This window comes from Bombus pascuorum, chromosome 16 (genome assembly GCF_905332965.1).
Source record: "Bombus pascuorum chromosome 16, iyBomPasc1.1, whole genome shotgun sequence".
Lineage (NCBI taxonomy): Eukaryota > Metazoa > Arthropoda > Insecta > Hymenoptera > Apidae > Bombus > Bombus pascuorum.
The window spans coordinates 3852945-3879500 of record NC_083503.1 but is presented as its reverse complement, the minus strand read 5'-3'; the positions used below and the strand labels follow the sequence as shown (position 1 = coordinate 3879500).

Below are 26556 nucleotides of genomic sequence, written 5' to 3'. Positions count from 1 at the left end.
AAGCAAAGATAGAAATGTATCATATGTGTTCTCAAGTGTACTAAGCTGGCATAAGAAATAACACTAATATGCTATAACATAAGATATTATGTTTTTAAATTTATACATTAAAACAGCTTTAGTATATAACAAATAAAATAATGATATATAATTAGATATAATTAATAAAAGGTAATAAATTCCTTTTGCGTCGCTGATTTTTTATGATCTGTTAATCACTTCGAATATAGCTTTTCTGTCAGCTTCATTTTTTATACCAATTTCAATTAAACCTTCATTAGTTATAAGTCATAAACAAATCAATGTCAACCTAAAATAAATTTACAATATTAATTTGTAATAAAATTTTACACATACATGCATACATACATACATACGTACATACATACATACATACATACATACATACATACATACATACATACATACATACATATATATATATATATATATATATGTATACATTGTTCAAGAAATATAGGCACATATTGATCTAATCCATAATGTTTCAGTAAAACAAACATTTTTGCTTCTTCTGAATTGAAAATTATTGCTTTTGGAGGTATCCTGTAACGTGGTGGCGTTGGTTTATTTTCCCCAAATACATTTTCATCATTCATAGTTGGATGAACATTTTGTTGGCGCAATGGACTAAATTCAAGCACATATTCAAGACTAGTATCAGGATCTTCTTTGTCTTTACTTTAATATTTAAATCTTGTGACCGAATGGACTGTAATCTTTGCAAGCCATACAGTTCAATTAAAATATCCTAGTTATTTTGTATATGTTTCCATTGTGGATTTCTGGCATTGGCGGTAATAATACTCTCTTTCTCTTGGATCTTAGCTTTCACATTCCCTATTGTGTCAGAAACTTCCACTTCAAGAGTAATAGTTTTCCCTCTTAAGGTCTTAACGAAGGTCTGCATGTTGCTAGATCTGGGGAACTGTACAAAAAGACAAACAGATTGTATTGATGTACAATATCGTGAAAAAATGTGCAGTGGTAGTAAATCCTAAAATAAACATTTTCAATAGCTGTAAATTTTTAAAATTTTTAATTTATAAAAACATTAATCAGCTGAAGTTTTGTTAAACAAAATAATGAGGTCACAAAGTATCGGTTACTTGAAAACTCATATAATACCTTTTTACATAAACATGGAAGAAACAGCTGCTATACTTACATTTCTTGAAATAATTTATAGAATAGGGTAGACAGTTGCAACACAAGTCAATTTAAATTTCATTGATAAGCAAATATAGAAAAGCTTACAACATAATGCACAACATTAACAGAGAACGTTATTATATAGAATTATTACATTATTGCATAGAAAATCATTGACAAATGTTCAGAGTAATCCTTTTATATCAATTTATAATAAACCTTTGAATTTTTCCATATACGACTCTTTAAATCGCAAGTTGTTTCCTTGGATGTTATCGTTTTTCAGATGCCGTTTAAAGCTGTTATTACATTGGTTTTGCTTTTGATATTTAATTGATTCATACAGATTAATAAACTAATTAGTTTCGTATGCTGTGTATTTCACCACCTTGCACAACCATTTACGATACATTGGTTACGCAGATAAAAACAAACGTGACGGACGGGGGAAAACAGAAGAGAATCGCAAGCAGTTGTACCAAATCTGGATTTAGGAACCAGTGATGATACCAACATGACATTTATCTCGACAAAAGCCAGTTTAGATTTCCAGCTCAGAATCTTTGGTGCCTAAGGCGCATAAAATGCAAGATGCTAGAGAAAGATAATGAAAAATTCGAAAAACAAGCGAAATGAGAGCAATGGGATACCGTAGATACGCCGCTTCATTGAACACGAATATAAAGACATTCAACAATGAGAACGATTATTCATTTTAGCAATTTCAGGATTGTTAGTAACAAAACATAGGCATCGTCGATTTTAATGGTTTTACTTCGTCGATACTTTTTTTCACATTTGTCAAACGAGAACGTTCCCCTCGATATTTTTCAAGATTTTACTGCTTTTCAAGCTAAGTGTATCGCTTTAATAATTGATAGCTTCGATCTTCGTTTTTACTATCATCTAGTGCATACGCAATTAACACTTTTAGTGCCACACGATGGTATATTGTTGCAAGGAACTTTTGCGAAAAGTACCAAAGACGATATATGATTGCGATATCTATATATATGTATAATAAATTTTTGAAGTTGGCCCCACAAAAGGTCACACCGACCCTGGTATGGATTACAGAATTCTAATAAGAGACAGTGAAAATAAAAGAGAGAGAGAGAGAGAGAGAGAGAGAAAAGGAGAAGAATATTCGATGTATCCTTTTCTATTTCTAATGGATATATATTATTTTGATTAGGAAAGTTACATTTTGATAAGAGAAGAAAAGAGCAGAAGAACTTGTTTCGTAGTCGTAGGCATAGTTGTATACACAGATCTGAAAAGTCCTGTGAAGGAAATCAAATTTAATAATTAGTAATAGGAGATATGCGGTATAATTTATTTTTCAAAGTATAATAACAGTTTATTTTTTCAAAGTACAACAATGTAAAAGCTTCGTATCGCTTCGAAGTTGATGCAAATATTCAATAGAGGCTCGTTGGACGTTAATCATAAAGAGGTTTCCTTCAAGACATACGGGCAGGAAAGGCAGGAGAATAAAATTATCTGCTCATTCGTCACCTTTAGAAAACATATCTTTCCACTCGATTGTATTGGAGAAAAACTCATTTAGGCTAACGAAAATTCCATACAATCATAGAATGTTTAGCATAATAGCTGAATTTTCTTAGGAGAGATAAAGCGAATAAGAAACGCACCCGTTATTATAGAACCGTTATATATGGAAAGATTTTTCTTTTGAAATTCTACTACCTGTTTTCTTAGGAATTAGAAACATACAGCAAGATACAACAAAAATGGGAAATTTAGAACGTTCACTTGTGGCCCTAAGACTCTTTGCCACCGAATATGCATAAAATGCAAAATGCTAGAGAAAAATAAAGAAAATTAAAGAAAAAACAAGCGAAATCGGATACCGTAGATACGCCGCTACATTGAACACGAATATAAACACTAGATATCAGACGTTCAATAATGAGAATGATCACTCATTTTAGCAATTTCAGGATTGTTGGTAACAAAACATAGGCATCGTCTATTTCAATGGTTTTACTTCGTCGATACTTTTTTTTCGCATTTGTCAAACGAGAACGATCCCCTCGATATTTTTCAAGATTTAATTGCTTTTCAAGCTAAGTGTATCGCTTTAATAATTAATAGCTTTAATCTTCGTTTTTACTATCATCTAGTGCATACGCAATTAACAATTTTAGCGCCAAACTATGGTATATTGTTGCCAAAGGTAAGGAACATTTGCGAAAAGTGACAAGTGACATGATATGATAGATAAAATATAATATAACATAATGCTACGGCGTCTTATTATTCGCATCGCGAGAGAACTTTATCTCAAAATAAATTAATAAATTCTTACAAACTGTTGAATTTTCCTGCAGAAACCCTGTGTGAGATGTTTCACACGTTGAAAAAATTGTATACTTATTTGTAAAAATAATTTTATCATGTTCCGCGATGATTAATAATTTTTAGCACAGATATTTTCCTTCTACTCTTCTACTACTACTATAGTACGGTACATTGCGGTACGGTAAGGGGTGGAGCATCAGTGACATTTGATTGGTCGACAACTTGCGCACTTTGCACAGTGCCCTATAGTGGGATGAAGGGATCACTGTATAAAATAGGCACGTCCTAGCAGCAAGGTTTAAGATTCAAGGTTCAGTATTACTGTAAGAGTGGAATAGTTCGTGTGGTTCATTCGTACGACGTCGTCAGTATCAGAAATGTTGCCGATGCAAACGATTAATCCAATGTCGTCGGTTCCATCGACGTCGCGTGGCATTCAAGAACGATGTGATCTTCGTTTTGAAACAGCAAGACTCTTGACTTTTCGAAACTGGCCTGTATATGTTGCCATTCCCCTTGCAGCAGCAGGATTCTTTTATACGGGCACATCGAATACAATCAAATGTTTCGTGTGTCAAGTGAAGTTAAATTACCGTTTAGAGCCTAATACTCCCATGCAAATTCACAAGGCATATTCACCAGAGTGCGGATTCGTCCGCAATCAAAATTGCGGCAATGTGCCAATGAAAAGACAGAGCCGCTTGGGATCAAGAACAGTTAGCAAAGAAGCAACTTCGAAATATCATACTTACGAATCCAGATTAGGCACATTCGCAACATGGCCTAATACATATATAAAAAGTGAAGAATTAGCCGATGCAGGCTTCTACTTCAACGGAGTAAATGATACGGTTGTCTGTCACCATTGTGGAATTGCTATGGACAATTGGAGTCCAGGAGAAGACCCGTGGAATCGACATGCAATTTCGTCTCCTGGATGTTGTTATACAATCAAAGCACGGGGTTTGGAATATATTAAGAATGTAACAGGCCAAGACTTTTACGAAACTCCTACAGAAGTAAGTAGAAAAACTTACACCCTGAACCATATGTATAATTAACAATTCCAATATATACTTATGTACATTATATTTATTACAGGCACGAATAGAAACTACAGTTGGCAATCATGAGAGATCCCATGATGAAAATGAAACTGACGAGATGACTCTCGTTGAGAAATGTGGTAAGTAGTGAAAATAAAAACACAGATAGATCATTTTTTCTTTAATTTGTATGAAATCCGTATACGTATAATAAATTTGTATTATATATTATATTTAAATATACTGTTTACTATTTTAGCTGCTCTGGAACAAGAAAATCAGGAATTGGAGGATGCTCGATCGTGTAAAGTTTGCATGAGACGAGAAGCAACAATTGCATTCCTACCTTGCGGACATCTCGCAACATGTAATTATTGCGCCCCTGCTTTTCTGAAATGCATAATTTGCCGGGAAGAAGTTAAAGCTGTAGTTCGTATAGCTTCTGCTTAATGCATGCACATGTATATATATATATGTAATTATGTACAAATAATAATAATTTTTAACAAATATTAAAACATTAAAACGTAACATTAAAATGTGTGATAATATGCAAATAGAAACATATTATTAATCTAATCAAATACATTTTTTCTGTATATTTTTGACTTTTCTTTTATTTTAACTGTTACTTAATTAAACATTAATCTGAATCATGTATCTTCTCTTACCTGAATAAAGTTAACTTATTTTTTAGTAATCTAACTAATTATTCCTTGTTTTATTCCCCTTATTGTTAGTAAAATGAAACTGTATTATACATATATATTTCTAATCATAAAAGTCATAGCTTACTTTTTCTCTTATTGTACTTTCATTCTTTATGCTTCGCTTGTAATCTTCTCCATTTAAAAATAGCTACCGCAAGAAAAAGATCAAAGACAAAAACATTTAACGCTAAAGGAGAAACTATCAAGGGCTAAATCTGATAAAGACAGTAGCTCATCTTTATCCAGTATACACATATTTATGTTTCTAATTTCTGTATGATTAAGTTAAAATTACATACAATTATTATATAATTTACTAAATAGTATCAAAACAATATTGCGGTGACAATGGAAAAAATAAATCAGTTAGATCAAATGAAGAATAGCGAATTGAGTGATTGTCTAAATGTGCGTTCAATTCCGCATGATCCTAAAGCAAAAAAAAGTGTACTTATTAATAAAGTATTATCACATATCAAGAATACAACAATTTTACAGCCATTTCGTATTTGAATGTATGTAAATGTATCTTTATAAGCAAAGATAGAAATGTATCATATGTGTTCTCAAGTGTACTAAGCTGGCATAAGAAATAACACTAATATGCTATAACATAAGATATTATGTTTTTAAATTTATACATTAAAACAGCTTTAGTATACAACAAATAAAATAATGATATATAATTAGATATAATTAATAAAAGGTAATAAATTCCTTTTGCGTCGCTGATTTTTTATGATCTGTTAATCACTTCGAATATAGCTTTTCTGTCAGCTTCATTTTTTATACCAATTTCAATTAAACCTTCATTAGTTATAAGTCATAAACAAATCAATGTCAACCTAAAATAAATTTACAATATTAATTTGTAATAAAATTTTACACATACATGCATACATACATACATACGTACATACATACATACATACATACATACATACATACATACATACATACATATATATATATATATATATATATATGTATACATTGTTCAAGAAATATAGGCACATATTGATCTAATCCATAATGTTTCAGTAAAACAAACATTTTTGCTTCTTCTGAATTGAAAATTATTGCTTTTGGAGGTATCCTGTAACGTGGTGGCGTTGGTTTATTTTCCCCAAATACATTTTCATCATTCATAGTTGGATGAACATTTTGTTGGCGCAATGGACTAAATTCAAGCACATATTCAAGACTAGTATCAGGATCTTCTTTGTCTTTACTTTAATATTTAAATCTTGTGACCGAATGGACTGTAATCTTTGCAAGCCATACAGTTCAATTAAAATATCCTAGTTATTTTGTATATGTTTCCATTGTGGATTTCTGGCATTGGCGGTAATAATACTCTCTTTCTCTTGGATCTTAGCTTTCACATTCCCTATTGTGTCAGAAACTTCCACTTCAAGAGTAATAGTTTTCCCTCTTAAGGTCTTAACGAAGGTCTGCATGTTGCTAGATCTGGGGAACTGTACAAAAAGACAAACAGATTGTATTGATGTACAATATCGTGAAAAAATGTGCAGTGGTAGTAAATCCTAAAATAAACATTTTCAATAGCTGTAAATTTTTAAAATTTTTAATTTATAAAAACATTAATCAGCTGAAGTTTTGTTAAACAAAATAATGAGGTCACAAAGTATCGGTTACTTGAAAACTCATATAATACCTTTTTACATAAACATGGAAGAAACAGCTGCTATACTTACATTTCTTGAAATAATTTATAGAATAGGGTAGACAGTTGCAACACAAGTCAATTTAAATTTCATTGATAAGCAAATATAGAAAAGCTTACAACATAATGCACAACATTAACAGAGAACGTTATTATATAGAATTATTACATTATTGCATAGAAAATCATTGACAAATGTTCAGAGTAATCCTTTTATATCAATTTATAATAAACCTTTGAATTTTTCCATATACGACTCTTTAAATCGCAAGTTGTTTCCTTGGATGTTATCGTTTTTCAGATGCCGTTTAAAGCTGTTATTACATTGGTTTTGCTTTTGATATTTAATTGATTCATACAGATTAATAAACTAATTAGTTTCGTATGCTGTGTATTTCACCACCTTGCACAACCATTTACGATACATTGGTTACGCAGATAAAAACAAACGTGACGGACGGGGGAAAACAGAAGAGAATCGCAAGCAGTTGTACCAAATCTGGATTTAGGAACCAGTGATGATACCAACATGACATTTATCTCGACAAAAGCCAGTTTAGATTTCCAGCTCAGAATCTTTGGTGCCTAAGGCGCATAAAATGCAAGATGCTAGAGAAAGATAATGAAAAATTCGAAAAACAAGCGAAATGAGAGCAATGGGATACCGTAGATACGCCGCTTCATTGAACACGAATATAAAGACATTCAACAATGAGAACGATTATTCATTTTAGCAATTTCAGGATTGTTAGTAACAAAACATAGGCATCGTCGATTTTAATGGTTTTACTTCGTCGATACTTTTTTTCACATTTGTCAAACGAGAACGTTCCCCTCGATATTTTTCAAGATTTTACTGCTTTTCAAGCTAAGTGTATCGCTTTAATAATTGATAGCTTCGATCTTCGTTTTTACTATCATCTAGTGCATACGCAATTAACACTTTTAGTGCCACACGATGGTATATTGTTGCAAGGAACTTTTGCGAAAAGTACCAAAGGCGATATATGATTGCGATATCTATATATATGTATAATAAATTTTTGAAGTTGGCCCCACAAAAGGTCACACCGACCCTGGTATGGATTACAGAATTCTAATAAGAGACAGTGAAAATAAAAGAGAGAGAGAGAGAGAGAGAGAGAAAAGGAGAAGAATATTCGATGTATCCTTTTCTATTTCTAATGGATATATATTATTTTGATTAGGAAAGTTACATTTTGATAAGAGAAGAAAAGAGCAGAAGAACTTGTTTCGTAGTCGTAGGCATAGTTGTATACACAGATCTGAAAAGTCCTGTGAAGGAAATCAAATTTAATAATTAGTAATAGGAGATATGCGGTATAATTTATTTTTCAAAGTATAATAACAGTTTATTTTTTCAAAGTACAACAATGTAAAAGCTTCGTATCGCTTCGAAGTTGATGCAAATATTCAATAGAGGCTCGTTGGACGTTAATCATAAAGAGGTTTCCTTCAAGACATACGGGCAGGAAAGGCAGGAGAATAAAATTATCTGCTCATTCGTCACCTTTAGAAAACATATCTTTCCACTCGATTGTATTGGAGAAAAACTCATTTAGGCTAACGAAAATTCCATACAATCATAGAATGTTTAGCATAATAGCTGAATTTTCTTAGGAGAGATAAAGCGAATAAGAAACGCACCCGTTATTATAGAACCGTTATATATGGAAAGATTTTTCTTTTGAAATTCTACTACCTGTTTTCTTAGGAATTAGAAACATACAGCAAGATACAACAAAAATGGGAAATTTAGAACGTTCACTTGTGGCCCTAAGAATCTTTGCCACCGAATATGCATAAAATGCAAAATGCTAGAGAAAAATAAAGAAAATTAAAGAAAAAACAAGCGAAATCGGATACCGTAGATACGCCGCTACATTGAACACGAATATAAACACTAGATATCAGACGTTCAATAATGAGAATGATCACTCATTTTAGCAATTTCAGGATTGTTGGTAACAAAACATAGGCATCGTCTATTTCAATGGTTTTACTTCGTCGATACTTTTTTTTCGCATTTGTCAAACGAGAACGATCCCCTCGATATTTTTCAAGATTTAATTGCTTTTCAAGCTAAGTGTATCGCTTTAATAATTAATAGCTTTAATCTTCGTTTTTACTATCATCTAGTGCATACGCAATTAACAATTTTAGCGCCAAACTATGGTATATTGTTGCCAAAGGTAAGGAACATTTGCGAAAAGTGACAAGTGACATGATATGATAGATAAAATATAATATAACATAATGCTACGGCGTCTTATTATTCGCATCGCGAGAGAACTTTATCTCAAAATAAATTAATAAATTCTTACAAACTGTTGAATTTTCCTGCAGAAACCCTGTGTGAGATGTTTCACACGTTGAAAAAATTGTATACTTATTTGTAAAAATAATTTTATCATGTTCCGCGATGATTAATAATTTTTAGCACAGATATTTTCCTTCTACTCTTCTACTACTACTATAGTACGGTACATTGCGGTACGGTAAGGGGTGGAGCATCAGTGACATTTGATTGGTCGACAACTTGCGCACTTTGCACAGTGCCCTATAGTGGGATGAAGGGATCACTGTATAAAATAGGCACGTCCTAGCAGCAAGGTTTAAGATTCAAGGTTCAGTATTACTGTAAGAGTGGAATAGTTCGTGTGGTTCATTCGTACGACGTCGTCAGTATCAGAAATGTTGCCGATGCAAACGATTAATCCAATGTCGTCGGTTCCATCGACGTCGCGTGGCATTCAAGAACGATGTGATCTTCGTTTTGAAACAGCAAGACTCTTGACTTTTCGAAACTGGCCTGTATATGTTGCCATTCCCCTTGCAGCAGCAGGATTCTTTTATACGGGCACATCGAATACAATCAAATGTTTCGTGTGTCAAGTGAAGTTAAATTACCGTTTAGAGCCTAATACTCCCATGCAAATTCACAAGGCATATTCACCAGAGTGCGGATTCGTCCGCAATCAAAATTGCGGCAATGTGCCAATGAAAAGACAGAGCCGCTTGGGATCAAGAACAGTTAGCAAAGAAGCAACTTCGAAATATCATACTTACGAATCCAGATTAGGCACATTCGCAACATGGCCTAATACACATATAAAAAGTGAAGAATTAGCCGATGCAGGCTTCTACTTCAACGGAGTAAATGATACGGTTGTCTGTCACCATTGTGGAATTGCTATGGACAATTGGAGTCCAGGAGAAGACCCGTGGAATCGACATGCAATTTCGTCTCCTGGATGTTGTTATACAATCAAAGCACGGGGTTTGGAATATATTAAGAATGTAACAGGCCAAGACTTTTACGAAACTCCTACAGAAGTAAGTAGAAAAACTTACACCCTGAACCATATGTATAATTAACAATTCCAATATATACTTATGTACATTATATTTATTACAGGCACGAATAGAAACTACAGTTGGCAATCATGAGAGATCCCATGATGAAAATGAAACTGACGAGATGACTCTCGTTGAGAAATGTGGTAAGTAGTGAAAATAAAAACACAGATAGATCATTTTTTCTTTAATTTGTATGAAATCCGTATACGTATAATAAATTTGTATTATATATTATATTTAAATATACTGTTTACTATTTTAGCTGCTCTGGAACAAGAAAATCAGGAATTGGAGGATGCTCGATCGTGTAAAGTTTGCATGAGACGAGAAGCAACAATTGCATTCCTACCTTGCGGACATCTCGCAACATGTAATTATTGCGCCCCTGCTTTTCTGAAATGCATAATTTGCCGGGAAGAAGTTAAAGCTGTAGTTCGTATAGCTTCTGCTTAATGCATGCACATGTATATATATATATGTAATTATGTACAAATAATAATAATTTTTAACAAATATTAAAACATTAAAACGTAACATTAAAATGTGTGATAATATGCAAATAGAAACATATTATTAATCTAATCAAATACATTTTTTCTGTATATTTTTGACTTTTCTTTTATTTTAACTGTTACTTAATTAAACATTAATCTGAATCATGTATCTTCTCTTACCTGAATAAAGTTAACTTATTTTTTAGTAATCTAACTAATTGTTCCTTGTTTTATTCCCCTTATTGTTAGTAAAATGAAACTGTATTATACATATATATTTCTAATCATAAAAGTCATAGCTTACTTTTTCTCTTATTGTACTTTCATTCTTTATGCTTCGCTTGTAATCTTCTCCATTTAAAAATAGCTACCGCAAGAAAAAGATCAAAGACAAAAACATTTAACGCTAAAGGAGAAACTATCAAGGGCTAAATCTGATAAAGACAGTAGCTCATCTTTATCCAGTATACACATATTTATGTTTCTAATTTCTGTATGATTAAGTTAAAATTACATACAATTATTATATAATTTACTAAATAGTATCAAAACAATATTGCGGTGACAATGGAAAAAATAAATCAGTTAGATCAAATGAAGAATAGCGAATTGAGTGATTGTCTAAATGTGCGTTCAATTCCGCATGATCCTAAAGCAAAAAAAAGTGTACTTATTAATAAAGTATTATCACATATCAAGAATACAACAATTTTACAGCCATTTCGTATTTGAATGTATGTAAATGTATCTTTATAAGCAAAGATAGAAATGTATCATATGTGTTCTCAAGTGTACTAAGCTGGCATAAGAAATAACACTAATATGCTATAACATAAGATATTATGTTTTTAAATTTATACATTAAAACAGCTTTAGTATATAACAAATAAAATAATGATATATAATTAGATATAATTAATAAAAGGTAATAAATTCCTTTTGCGTCGCTGATTTTTTATGATCTGTTAATCACTTCGAATATAGCTTTTCTGTCAGCTTCATTTTTTATACCAATTTCAATTAAACCTTCATTAGTTATAAGTCATAAACAAATCAATGTCAACCTAAAATAAATTTACAATATTAATTTGTAATAAAATTTTACACATACATGCATACATACATACATACGTACATACATACATACATACATACATACATACATACATACATACATACATATATATATATATATATATATATGTATACATTGTTCAAGAAATATAGGCACATATTGATCTAATCCATAATGTTTCAGTAAAACAAACATTTTTGCTTCTTCTGAATTGAAAATTATTGCTTTTGGAGGTATCCTGTAACGTGGTGGCGTTGGTTTATTTTCCCCAAATACATTTTCATCATTCATAGTTGGATGAACATTTTGTTGGCGCAATGGACTAAATTCAAGCACATATTCAAGACTAGTATCAGGATCTTCTTTGTCTTTACTTTAATATTTAAATCTTGTGACCGAATGGACTGTAATCTTTGCAAGCCATACAGTTCAATTAAAATATCCTAGTTATTTTGTATATGTTTCCATTGTGGATTTCTGGCATTGGCGGTAATAATACTCTCTTTCTCTTGGATCTTAGCTTTCACATTCCCTATTGTGTCAGAAACTTCCACTTCAAGAGTAATAGTTTTCCCTCTTAAGGTCTTAACGAAGGTCTGCATGTTGCTAGATCTGGGGAACTGTACAAAAAGACAAACAGATTGTATTGATGTACAATATCGTGAAAAAATGTGCAGTGGTAGTAAATCCTAAAATAAACATTTTCAATAGCTGTAAATTTTTAAAATTTTTAATTTATAAAAACATTAATCAGCTGAAGTTTTGTTAAACAAAATAATGAGGTCACAAAGTATCGGTTACTTGAAAACTCATATAATACCTTTTTACATAAACATGGAAGAAACAGCTGCTATACTTACATTTCTTGAAATAATTTATAGAATAGGGTAGACAGTTGCAACACAAGTCAATTTAAATTTCATTGATAAGCAAATATAGAAAAGCTTACAACATAATGCACAACATTAACAGAGAACGTTATTATATAGAATTATTACATTATTGCATAGAAAATCATTGACAAATGTTCAGAGTAATCCTTTTATATCAATTTATAATAAACCTTTGAATTTTTCCATATACGACTCTTTAAATCGCAAGTTGTTTCCTTGGATGTTATCGTTTTTCAGATGCCGTTTAAAGCTGTTATTACATTGGTTTTGCTTTTGATATTTAATTGATTCATACAGATTAATAAACTAATTAGTTTCGTATGCTGTGTATTTCACCACCTTGCACAACCATTTACGATACATTGGTTACGCAGATAAAAACAAACGTGACGGACGGGGGAAAACAGAAGAGAATCGCAAGCAGTTGTACCAAATCTGGATTTAGGAACCAGTGATGATACCAACATGACATTTATCTCGACAAAAGCCAGTTTAGATTTCCAGCTCAGAATCTTTGGTGCCTAAGGCGCATAAAATGCAAGATGCTAGAGAAAGATAATGAAAAATTCGAAAAACAAGCGAAATGAGAGCAATGGGATACCGTAGATACGCCGCTTCATTGAACACGAATATAAAGACATTCAACAATGAGAACGATTATTCATTTTAGCAATTTCAGGATTGTTAGTAACAAAACATAGGCATCGTCGATTTTAATGGTTTTACTTCGTCGATACTTTTTTTCACATTTGTCAAACGAGAACGTTCCCCTCGATATTTTTCAAGATTTTACTGCTTTTCAAGCTAAGTGTATCGCTTTAATAATTGATAGCTTCGATCTTCGTTTTTACTATCATCTAGTGCATACGCAATTAACACTTTTAGTGCCACACGATGGTATATTGTTGCAAGGAACTTTTGCGAAAAGTACCAAAGACGATATATGATTGCGATATCTATATATATGTATAATAAATTTTTGAAGTTGGCCCCACAAAAGGTCACACCGACCCTGGTATGGATTACAGAATTCTAATAAGAGACAGTGAAAATAAAAGAGAGAGAGAGAGAGAGAGAGAGAGAGAAAAGGAGAAGAATATTCGATGTATCCTTTTCTATTTCTAATGGATATATATTATTTTGATTAGGAAAGTTACATTTTGATAAGAGAAGAAAAGAGCAGAAGAACTTGTTTCGTAGTCGTAGGCATAGTTGTATACACAGATCTGAAAAGTCCTGTGAAGGAAATCAAATTTAATAATTAGTAATAGGAGATATGCGGTATAATTTATTTTTCAAAGTATAATAACAGTTTATTTTTTCAAAGTACAACAATGTAAAAGCTTCGTATCGCTTCGAAGTTGATGCAAATATTCAATAGAGGCTCGTTGGACGTTAATCATAAAGAGGTTTCCTTCAAGACATACGGGCAGGAAAGGCAGGAGAATAAAATTATCTGCTCATTCGTCACCTTTAGAAAACATATCTTTCCACTCGATTGTATTGGAGAAAAACTCATTTAGGCTAACGAAAATTCCATACAATCATAGAATGTTTAGCATAATAGCTGAATTTTCTTAGGAGAGATAAAGCGAATAAGAAACGCACCCGTTATTATAGAACCGTTATATATGGAAAGATTTTTCTTTTGAAATTCTACTACCTGTTTTCTTAGGAATTAGAAACATACAGCAAGATACAACAAAAATGGGAAATTTAGAACGTTCACTTGTGGCCCTAAGAATCTTTGCCACCGAATATGCATAAAATGCAAAATGCTAGAGAAAAATAAAGAAAATTAAAGAAAAAACAAGCGAAATCGGATACCGTAGATACGCCGCTACATTGAACACGAATATAAACACTAGATATCAGACGTTCAATAATGAGAATGATCACTCATTTTAGCAATTTCAGGATTGTTGGTAACAAAACATAGGCATCGTCTATTTCAATGGTTTTACTTCGTCGATACTTTTTTTTCGCATTTGTCAAACGAGAACGATCCCCTCGATATTTTTCAAGATTTAATTGCTTTTCAAGCTAAGTGTATCGCTTTAATAATTAATAGCTTTAATCTTCGTTTTTACTATCATCTAGTGCATACGCAATTAACAATTTTAGCGCCAAACTATGGTATATTGTTGCCAAAGGTAAGGAACATTTGCGAAAAGTGACAAGTGACATGATATGATAGATAAAATATAATATAACATAATGCTACGGCGTCTTATTATTCGCATCGCGAGAGAACTTTATCTCAAAATAAATTAATAAATTCTTACAAACTGTTGAATTTTCCTGCAGAAACCCTGTGTGAGATGTTTCACACGTTGAAAAAATTGTATACTTATTTGTAAAAATAATTTTATCATGTTCCGCGATGATTAATAATTTTTAGCACAGATATTTTCCTTCTACTCTTCTACTACTACTATAGTACGGTACATTGCGGTACGGTAAGGGGTGGAGCATCAGTGACATTTGATTGGTCGACAACTTGCGCACTTTGCACAGTGCCCTATAGTGGGATGAAGGGATCACTGTATAAAATAGGCACGTCCTAGCAGCAAGGTTTAAGATTCAAGGTTCAGTATTACTGTAAGAGTGGAATAGTTCGTGTGGTTCATTCGTACGACGTCGTCAGTATCAGAAATGTTGCCGATGCAAACGATTAATCCAATGTCGTCGGTTCCATCGACGTCGCGTGGCATTCAAGAACGATGTGATCTTCGTTTTGAAACAGCAAGACTCTTGACTTTTCGAAACTGGCCTGTATATGTTGCCATTCCCCTTGCAGCAGCAGGATTCTTTTATACGGGCACATCGAATACAATCAAATGTTTCGTGTGTCAAGTGAAGTTAAATTACCGTTTAGAGCCTAATACTCCCATGCAAATTCACAAGGCATATTCACCAGAGTGCGGATTCGTCCGCAATCAAAATTGCGGCAATGTGCCAATGAAAAGACAGAGCCGCTTGGGATCAAGAACAGTTAGCAAAGAAGCAACTTCGAAATATCATACTTACGAATCCAGATTAGGCACATTCGCAACATGGCCTAATACATACAGTGCTGGACAAAAGTATTGGCACAGCATGATTGTTATGATAGAAATGCTTATAACTACTAAACAAATTGATTTAAACAAAAAACTTTTTGACGTATTTATTTATTATCTATTCTAGTTTATTACATAACAAGAGCAACAATATAAATAAAATAATACGCAAAATAATAACAAAAATATATTTTTTGAACATTTTATGGGTGGACAAAACTATTGGCACAGTAGAATATTTACGCTTATAACTAATTACATAATAAACTTCTAATATTTTGTTGGCAGTCCTTTTCTTTTAAGGACTTCCTTTAATCTTCTGGGCATCGAGTGGACTAATTTTTTAGTGAATTCAGGTACAATATTGCTCCATTCCTGCAGAAGAACTTTCTTCAGTTCAGACTTGCTTGTGATATTATGTTTCCTAATTCTTTTTTCCAATTCGTTCCACACGTGCTCAATGGGATTCATATCGGGACTTTGAGGTGGTGTGTTTAATGTGTGGGCAGTATTATATATTATCCACTGACGAACAATATACGCCATATGTTTAGGATCTCGATCCTGCTGAAAATAGAAATCCCTGGGGAGGTTTAATTTTTGAGTACTTTTCAAAAGATTTTGCTTGAGTATATTTAAATATACATATTTATCCATTATCTCATCAATGAATATAAGTTCTCCTACACCCGATGATGCCATACATCCCCACACCATTAAACCACCACCCCCATGTTTCATGGTGGCTTGCAGATTCAGTTCGTCCATCTCTGTGTTGGGTTTTCGCCATACTAATATTCTGCCGTCAGATTTAAAAATATTAAACTTACTTTCATCTGAAAACATGATCTTTTCCCAAAAATCAGTATCTTTCGTAACAAACTCTTTCGCGAATTCCACTCTTTTCTTTTGGTTTATTTTACTGATGTAGGGCTTTCTTCGTGCTGCACGGGCAGAATAACCGGCATCCTTCAATACCCTACGTACAGTTTTGGTACTTACTTCTTTTTCACACTCAGCTTTTAACATCGAAGCAATTTCAGTCGAATTAGTTTTTGGATCCTTCTTTACAATATTTACGATTTTCCTTTTTTCTCGAATTGTTACCTTAGAAGGGCGACCACTCCTAATTTGATTCTCTAGATTTTCTTCACTTTTAAAGCGTTTTATGACTGAACGCACAGTAAAACGACTTCTGTTTATGATTTGTGCAATTTCGTTGTAAGATTTATTCATCTTATATAAATTTAATATTATTTTTCTTTCTTCAATTGTGGTTTCTTTCGTTTTTCTAGACATTATTACTCTTTCTTGGTTTTTTGTTGTTTAATAACTGAAGTCTCCAGTTTCACTGATCGAGTGTTATAATTAAGAAGATTAAAGGAAGTCCTTAAAAGAAAAGGACTGCCAACAAAATATTAGAAGTTTATTATGTAATTAGTTATAAGCGTAAATATTCTACTGTGCCAATACTTTTGTCCACCCATAAAATGTTCAAAAAATATATTTTTGTTATTATTTTGCGTATTATTTTATTTATATTGTTGCTCTTGTTATGTAATAAACTAGGATAGATAATAAATAAATACGTCAAAAAGTTTTTTGTTTAAATCAATTTGTTTAATAGTTATAAGCATTTGTATCATAACAATCTTGCTGTGCCAATACTTTTGTCCAGCACTGTATATAAAAAGTGAAGAATTAGCCGATGCAGGCTTCTACTTCAACGGAGTAAATGATACGGTTGTCTGTCACCATTGTGGAATTGCTATGGACAATTGGAGTCCAAGAGAAGACCCGTGGAATCGACATGCAATTTCGTCTCCTGGATGTTGTTATACAATCAAAGCACGGGGTTTGGAATATATTAAGAATGTAACAGGCCAAGACTTTTACGAAACTCCTACAGAAGTAAGTAGAAAAACTTACACCCTGAACCATATGTATAATTAACAATTCCAATATATACTTATGTACATTATATTTATTACAGGCACGAATAGAAACTACAGTTGACAATCATGAGAGATCCCATGATGAAAATGAAACTGACGAGATGACTCTCGTTGAGAAATGTGGTAAGTAGTGAAAATAAAAACACAGATAGATCATTTTTTCTTTAATTTGTATGAAATCCGTATACGTATAATAAATTTGTATTATATATTATATTTAAATATACTGTTTACTATTTTAGCTGCTCTGGAACAAGAAAATCAGGAATTGGAGGATGCTCGATCGTGTAAAGTTTGCATGAGACGAGAAGCAACAATTGCATTCCTACCTTGCGGACATCTCGCAACATGTAATTATTGCGCCCCTGCTTTTCTGAAATGCATAATTTGCCGGGAAGAAGTTAAAGCTGTAGTTCGTATAGCTTCTGCTTAATGCATGCACATGTATATATATATATGTAATTATGTACAAATAATAATAATTTTTAACAAATATTAAAACATTAAAACGTAACATTAAAATGTGTGATAATATGCAAATAGAAACATATTATTAATCTAATCAAATACATTTTTTCTGTATATTTTTGACTTTTCTTTTATTTTAACTGTTACTTAATTAAACATTAATCTGAATCATGTATCTTCTCTTACCTGAATAAAGTTAACTTATTTTTTAGTAATCTAACTAATTGTTCCTTGTTTTATTCCCCTTATTGTTAGTAAAATGAAACTGTATTATACATATATATTTCTAATCATAAAAGTCATAGCTTACTTTTTCTCTTATTGTACTTTCATTCTTTATGCTTCGCTTGTAATCTTCTCCATTTAAAAATAGCTACCGCAAGAAAAAGATCAAAGACAAAAACATTTAACGCTAAAGGAGAAACTATCAAGGGCTAAATCTGATAAAGACAGTAGCTCATCTTTATCCAGTATACACATATTTATGTTTCTAATTTCTGTATGATTAAGTTAAAATTACATACAATTATTATATAATTTACTAAATAGTATCAAAACAATATTGCGGTGACAATGGAAAAAATAAATCAGTTAGATCAAATGAAGAATAGCGAATTGAGTGATTGTCTAAATGTGCGTTCAATTCCGCATGATCCTAAAGCAAAAAAAAGTGTACTTATTAATAAAGTATTATCACATATCAAGAATACAACAATTTTACAGCCATTTCGTATTTGAATGTATGTAAATGTATCTTTATAAGCAAAGATAGAAATGTATCATATGTGTTCTCAAGTGTACTAAGCTGGCATAAGAAATAACACTAATATGCTATAACATAAGATATTATGTTTTTAAATTTATACATTAAAACAGCTTTAGTATACAACAAATAAAATAATGATATATAATTAGATATAATTAATAAAAGGTAATAAATTCCTTTTGCGTCGCTGATTTTTTATGATCTGTTAATCACTTCGAATATAGCTTTTCTGTCAGCTTCATTTTTTATACCAATTTCAATTAAACCTTCATTAGTTATAAGTCATAAACAAATCAATGTCAACCTAAAATAAATTTACAATATTAATTTGTAATAAAATTTTACACATACATGCATACATACATACATACGTACATACATACATACATACATACATACATACATACATACATACATACATATATATATATATATATATATATGTATACATTGTTCAAGAAATATAGGCACATATTGATCTAATCCATAATGTTTCAGTAAAACAAACATTTTTGCTTCTTCTGAATTGAAAATTATTGCTTTTGGAGGTATCCTGTAACGTGGTGGCGTTGGTTTATTTTCCCCAAATACATTTTCATCATTCATAGTTGGATGAACATTTTGTTGGCGCAATGGACTAAATTCAAGCACATATTCAAGACTAGTATCAGGATCTTCTTTGTCTTTACTTTAATATTTAAATCTTGTGACCGAATGGACTGTAATCTTTGCAAGCCATACAGTTCAATTAAAATATCCTAGTTATTTTGTATATGTTTCCATTGTGGATTTCTGGCATTGGCGGTAATAATACTCTCTTTCTCTTGGATCTTAGCTTTCACATTCCCTATTGTGTCAGAAACTTCCACTTCAAGAGTAATAGTTTTCCCTCTTAAGGTCTTAACGAAGGTCTGCATGTTGCTAGATCTGGGGAACTGTACAAAAAGACAAACAGATTGTATTGATGTACAATATCGTGAAAAAATGTGCAGTGGTAGTAAATCCTAAAATAAACATTTTCAATAGCTGTAAATTTTTAAAATTTTTAATTTATAAAAACATTAATCAGCTGAAGTTTTGTTAAACAAAATAATGAGGTCACAAAGTATCGGTTACTTGAAAACTCATATAATACCTTTTTACATAAACATGGAAGAAACAGCTGCTATACTTACATTTCTTGAAATAATTTATAGAATAGGGTAGACAGTTGCAACACAAGTCAATTTAAATTTCATTGATAAGCAAATATAGAAAAGCTTACAACATAATGCACAACATTAACAGAGAACGTTATTATATAGAATTATTACATTATTGCATAGAAAATCATTGACAAATGTTCAGAGTAATCCTTTTATATCAATTTATAATAAACCTTTGAATTTTTCCATATACGACTCTTTAAATCGCAAGTTGTTTCCTTGGATGTTATCGTTTTTCAGATGCCGTTTAAAGCTGTTATTACATTGGTTTTGCTTTTGATATTTAATTGATTCATACAGATTAATAAACTAATTAGTTTCGTATGCTGTGTATTTCACCACCTTGCACAACCATTTACGATACATTGGTTACGCAGATAAAAACAAACGTGACGGACGGGGGAAAACAGAAGAGAATCGCAAGCAGTTGTACCAAATCTGGATTTAGGAACCAGTGATGATACCAACATGACATTTATCTCGACAAAAGCCAGTTTAGATTTCCAGCTCAGAATCTTTGGTGCCTAAGGCGCATAAAATGCAAGATGCTAGAGAAAGATAATGAAAAATTCGAAAAACAAGCGAAATGAGAGCAATGGGATACCGTAGATACGCCGCTTCATTGAACACGAATATAAAGACATTCAACAATGAGAACGATTATTCATTTTAGCAATTTCAGGATTGTTAGTAACAAAACATAGGCATCGTCGATTTTAATGGTTTTACTTCGTCGATACTTTTTTTCACATTTGTCAAACGAGAACGTTCCCCTCGATATTTTTCAAGATTTTACTGCTTTTCAAGCTAAGTGTATCGCTTTAATAATTGATAGCTTCGATCTTCGTTTTTACTATCATCTAGTGCATACGCAATTAACACTTTTAGTGCCACACGATGGTATATTGTTGCAAGGAACTTTTGCGAAAAGTACCAAAGGCGATATATGATTGCGATATCTATATATATGTATAATAAATTTTTGAAGTTGGCCCCACAAAAGGTCACACCGACCCTGGTATGGATTACAGAATTCTAATAAGAGACAGTGAAAATAAAAGAGAGAGAGAGAGAGAGAGAGAGAAAAGGAGAAGAATATTCGATGTATCCTTTTTTATTTCTAATGGATATATATTATTTTGATTAGGAAAGTTACATTTTGATAAGAGAAGAAAAGAGCAGAAGAACTTGTTTCGTAGTCGTAGGCATAGTTGTATACACAGATCTGAAAAGTCCTGTGAAGGAAATCAAATTTAATAATTAGTAATAGGAGATATGCGGTATAATTTATTTTTCAAAGTATAATAACAGTTTATTTTTTCAAAGTACAACAATGTAAAAGCTTCGTATCGCTTCGAAGTTGATGCAAATATTCAATAGAGGCTCGTTGGACGTTAATCATAAAGAGGTTTCCTTCAAGACATACGGGCAGGAAAGGCAGGAGAATAAAATTATCTGCTCATTCGTCACCTTTAGAAAACATATCTTTCCACTCGATTGTATTGGAGAAAAACTCATTTAGGCTAACGAAAATTCCATACAATCATAGAATGTTTAGCATAATAGCTGAATTTTCTTAGGAGAGATAAAGCGAATAAGAAACGCACCCGTTATTATAGAACCGTTATATATGGAAAGATTTTTCTTTTGAAATTCTACTACCTGTTTTCTTAGGAATTAGAAACATACAGCAAGATACAACAAAAATGGGAAATTTAGAACGTTCACTTGTGGCCCTAAGAATCTTTGCCACCGAATATGCATAAAATGCAAAATGCTAGAGAAAAATAAAGAAAATTAAAGAAAAAACAAGCGAAATCGGATACCGTAGATACGCCGCTACATTGAACACGAATATAAACACTAGATATCAGACGTTCAATAATGAGAATGATCACTCATTTTAGCAATTTCAGGATTGTTGGTAACAAAACATAGGCATCGTCTATTTCAATGGTTTTACTTCGTCGATACTTTTTTTTCGCATTTGTCAAACGAGAACGATCCCCTCGATATTTTTCAAGATTTAATTGCTTTTCAAGCTAAGTGTATCGCTTTAATAATTAATAGCTTTAATCTTCGTTTTTACTATCATCTAGTGCATACGCAATTAACAATTTTAGCGCCAAACTATGGTATATTGTTGCCAAAGGTAAGGAACATTTGCGAAAAGTGACAAGTGACATGATATGATAGATAAAATATAATATAACATAATGCTACGGCGTCTTATTATTCGCATCGCGAGAGAACTTTATCTCAAAATAAATTAATAAATTCTTACAAACTGTTGAATTTTCCTGCAGAAACCCTGTGTGAGATGTTTCACACGTTGAAAAAATTGTATACTTATTTGTAAAAATAATTTTATCATGTTCCGCGATGATTAATAATTTTTAGCACAGATATTTTCCTTCTACTCTTCTACTACTACTATAGTACGGTACATTGCGGTACGGTAAGGGGTGGAGCATCAGTGACATTTGATTGGTCGACAACTTGCGCACTTTGCACAGTGCCCTATAGTGGGATGAAGGGATCACTGTATAAAATAGGCACGTCCTAGCAGCAAGGTTTAAGATTCAAGGTTCAGTATTACTGTAAGAGTGGAATAGTTCGTGTGGTTCATTCGTACGACGTCGTCAGTATCAGAAATGTTGCCGATGCAAACGATTAATCCAATGTCGTCGGTTCCATCGACGTCGCGTGGCATTCAAGAACGATGTGATCTTCGTTTTGAAACAGCAAGACTCTTGACTTTTCGAAACTGGCCTGTATATGTTGCCATTCCCCTTGCAGCAGCAGGATTCTTTTATACGGGCACATCGAATACAATCAAATGTTTCGTGTGTCAAGTGAAGTTAAATTACCGTTTAGAGCCTAATACTCCCATGCAAATTCACAAGGCATATTCACCAGAGTGCGGATTCGTCCGCAATCAAAATTGCGGCAATGTGCCAATGAAAAGACAGAGCCGCTTGGGATCAAGAACAGTTAGCAAAGAAGCAACTTCGAAATATCATACTTACGAATCCAGATTAGGCACATTCGCAACATGGCCTAATACATATATAAAAAGTGAAGAATTAGCCGATGCAGGCTTCTACTTCAACGGAGTAAATGATACGGTTGTCTGTCACCATTGTGGAATTGCTATGGACAATTGGAGTCCAGGAGAAGACCCGTGGAATCGACATGCAATTTCGTCTCCTGGATGTTGTTATACAATCAAAGCACGGGGTTTGGAATATATTAAGAATGTAACAGGCCAAGACTTTTACGAAACTCCTACAGAAGTAAGTAGAAAAACTTACACCCTGAACCATATGTATAATTAACAATTCCAATATATACTTATGTACATTATATTTATTACAGGCACGAATAGAAACTACAGTTGGCAATCATGAGAGATCCCATGATGAAAATGAAACTGACGAGATGACTCTCGTTGAGAAATGTGGTAAGTAGTGAAAATAAAAACACAGATAGATCATTTTTTCTTTAATTTGTATGAAATCCGTATACGTATAATAAATTTGTATTATATATTATATTTAAATATACTGTTTACTATTTTAGCTGCTCTGGAACAAGAAAATCAGGAATTGGAGGATGCTCGATCGTGTAAAGTTTGCATGAGACGAGAAGCAACAATTGCATTCCTACCTTGCGGACATCTCGCAACATGTAATTATTGCGCCCCTGCTTTTCTGAAATGCATAATTTGCCGGGAAGAAGTTAAAGCTGTAGTTCGTATAGCTTCTGCTTAATGCATGCACATGTATATATATGTATATATGTAATTATGTACAAATAATAATAATTTTTAACAAATATTAAAACATTAAAACGTAACATTAAAATGTGTGATAATATGCAAATAGAAACATATTATTAATCTAATCAAATACATTTTTTCTGTATATTTTTGACTTTTCTTTTATTTTAACTGTTACTTAATTAAACATTAATCTGAATCATGTATCTTCTCTTACCTGAATAAAGTTAACTTATTTTTTAGTAATCTAACTAATTGTTCCTTGTTTTATTCCCCTTATTGTTAGTAAAATGAAACTGTATTATACATATATATTTCTAATCATAAAAGTCATAGCTTACTTTTTCTCTTATTGTACTTTCATTCTTTATGCTTCGCTTGTAATCTTCTCCATTTAAAAATAGCTACCGCAAGAAAAAGATCAAAGACAAAAACATTTAACGCTAAAGGAGAAACTATCAAGGGCTAAATCTGATAAAGACAGTAGCTCATCTTTATCCAGTATACACATATTTATGTTTCTAATTTCTGTATGATTAAGTTAAAATTACATACAATTATTATATAATTTACTAAATAGTATCAAAACAATATTGCGGTGACAATGGAAAAAATAAATCAGTTAGATCAAATGAAGAATAGCGAATTGAGTGATTGTCTAAATGTGCGTTCAATTCCGCATGATCCTAAAGCAAAAAAAAGTGTACTTATTAATAAAGTATTATCACATATCAAGAATACAACAATTTTACAGCCATTTCGTATTTGAATGTATGTAAATGTATCTTTATAAGCAAAGATAGAAATGTATCATATGTGTTCTCAAGTGTACTAAGCTGGCATAAGAAATAACACTAATATGCTATAACATAAGATATTATGTTTTTAAATTTATACATTAAAACAGCTTTAGTATATAACAAATAAAATAATGATATATAATTAGATATAATTAATAAAAGGTAATAAATTCCTTTTGCGTCGCTGATTTTTTATGATCTGTTAATCACTTCGAATATAGCTTTTCTGTCAGCTTCATTTTTTATACCAATTTCAATTAAACCTTCATTAGTTATAAGTCATAAACAAATCAATGTCAACCTAAAATAAATTTACAATATTAATTTGTAATAAAATTTTACACATACATGCATACATACATACATACGTACATACATACATACATACATACATATATATATATATATATATATGTCGGGTTGGCGTTAGGGGCGTTTAATGAATCTTCACCAATGTTGTTCATGGTTGTCGCACCGATATTTATTACACAAGTATGGCTGATACAAGATTGACAATCGGACGCGGTAGCTGGACGCTAATGACAATGGCCCTAGGTTCGATAAAGCGAATCCACGGTCCACGGGATAACGAATATACTTTGCTTCGAAGTCTAAGTCGGATTCGACTCGTAGATTATTCACCGATCGTACAAGCACACTAGGCGTATAGCTAATGAGACTGCCAGAAAGGGAATGACTTTCCGTCACGACGACGCTGCAGAGGAAGACTATGATGGGATGTGCCTAAGGGCACGAGATCATCGGATTCGTCAAAGAAAGCCTCCACACGGAGGGTGAGGGAAAATGGGCGTTGCTGTTAATTGGTTAATTTCTATATCGGCGGTTAGCAAAAGATGCTAACCGCCTTTGAGAGAGAGTTCCTGGCGGGAAGCGTCGCACGTGAGGAAATCTGATCTCCCATATCTTTCCGCAATAGGTGACAGATTTACGGGCGGATAGAACAAAGACTGTTTGTCAATCGGAAGGACTAAGTCCTAAGATTTGTGGCGGCTCCTCAGACTATCTGAGCATAAACTGTGAATGATGCATCTGCATCTGGCGATCATCTTACTCAAAGAATGCGGTCTCTGTGTGACGAGCCGCGGAACTGTTACAATGTTTTATTGTCAAGTGTCGGTACTGCCAATTCTTTAAAGGAAAGCTATGTAACTTCATATCTCTGTTAAGCGGAACGTTCATCCCGCGACCGTGGCCACGCTTCGGCGACCGATGGTCGCCTCGAGCCCAAAGGCTCATTGTCACAAATTTCGAATGACTGTGTTGGGTTATTTCTTAAATGTTACGGTATTGAGGTTTTCCAAGCAACTCCAACGGAAACCCGGTGTCCTTTCATCTCCGACACGGCCATCCTGACTATCACACGTCCTCGGGTGTATCTAGAATATTGGATTTTCCCAATGTTAGGCTCAATATAACTGTCGTTATTTACAATTTAGTTAAGTGTCAGAATAGGTCAAGGGTCCAGTTTGACAGCAAAAATTCTGGTCGGACGTTTGATAACGAAAGAGTTAAAAGAGAGTGGAAACCCGTAACGTTACGATTGATATTCGAAGTGCTAGTCGCATTTTGTGAATCATCAGTCTGGGCGTAATGACATGATGGACCATTCTCGATCTCGCACCTGGACGACCCTCAGTTCTCTGGATCATGATACCACACTGAGCTTTTGTTCAAACACTATGTTAGATGTTATCTCCGTAGTGTTAACGATACT

At 32.6% G+C, this 26556-nt stretch overlaps 4 protein-coding genes across 4 annotated transcripts; all 4 read left to right on the top strand.

The window, feature by feature from the left end:
* Positions 1–3875: 3875 nt before the first annotated feature.
* LOC132915310 (E3 ubiquitin-protein ligase XIAP-like) lies at positions 3876–4994 on the top strand. Its single transcript, XM_060975114.1, has 3 exons — positions 3876–4517; positions 4600–4684; positions 4804–4994. Exons 1-3 carry the CDS (start codon positions 3876–3878, stop codon positions 4992–4994), a joined length of 918 nt encoding a protein of 305 aa, XP_060831097.1.
* Positions 4995–9656: 4662 nt separating this feature from the next.
* On the top strand, positions 9657–10775 carry LOC132915309 (E3 ubiquitin-protein ligase XIAP-like). The gene is made up of 3 exons (XM_060975113.1): positions 9657–10298; positions 10381–10465; positions 10585–10775. Exons 1-3 carry the CDS (start codon positions 9657–9659, stop codon positions 10773–10775), a joined length of 918 nt encoding a protein of 305 aa, XP_060831096.1.
* Positions 10776–15439: 4664 nt separating this feature from the next.
* LOC132915308 (E3 ubiquitin-protein ligase XIAP-like) lies at positions 15440–18234 on the top strand. The gene is made up of 4 exons (XM_060975112.1): positions 15440–15827; positions 17525–17757; positions 17840–17924; positions 18044–18234. Exons 1-4 carry the CDS (start codon positions 15440–15442, stop codon positions 18232–18234), a joined length of 897 nt encoding a protein of 298 aa, XP_060831095.1.
* Positions 18235–22894: 4660 nt separating this feature from the next.
* Positions 22895–24013, top strand: LOC132915307 (E3 ubiquitin-protein ligase XIAP-like). The gene is made up of 3 exons (XM_060975111.1): positions 22895–23536; positions 23619–23703; positions 23823–24013. The coding sequence occupies exons 1-3, from the start codon at positions 22895–22897 to the stop codon at positions 24011–24013; spliced, it is 918 nt and encodes a 305-aa protein (XP_060831094.1).
* Positions 24014–26556: the final 2543 nt, after the last annotated feature.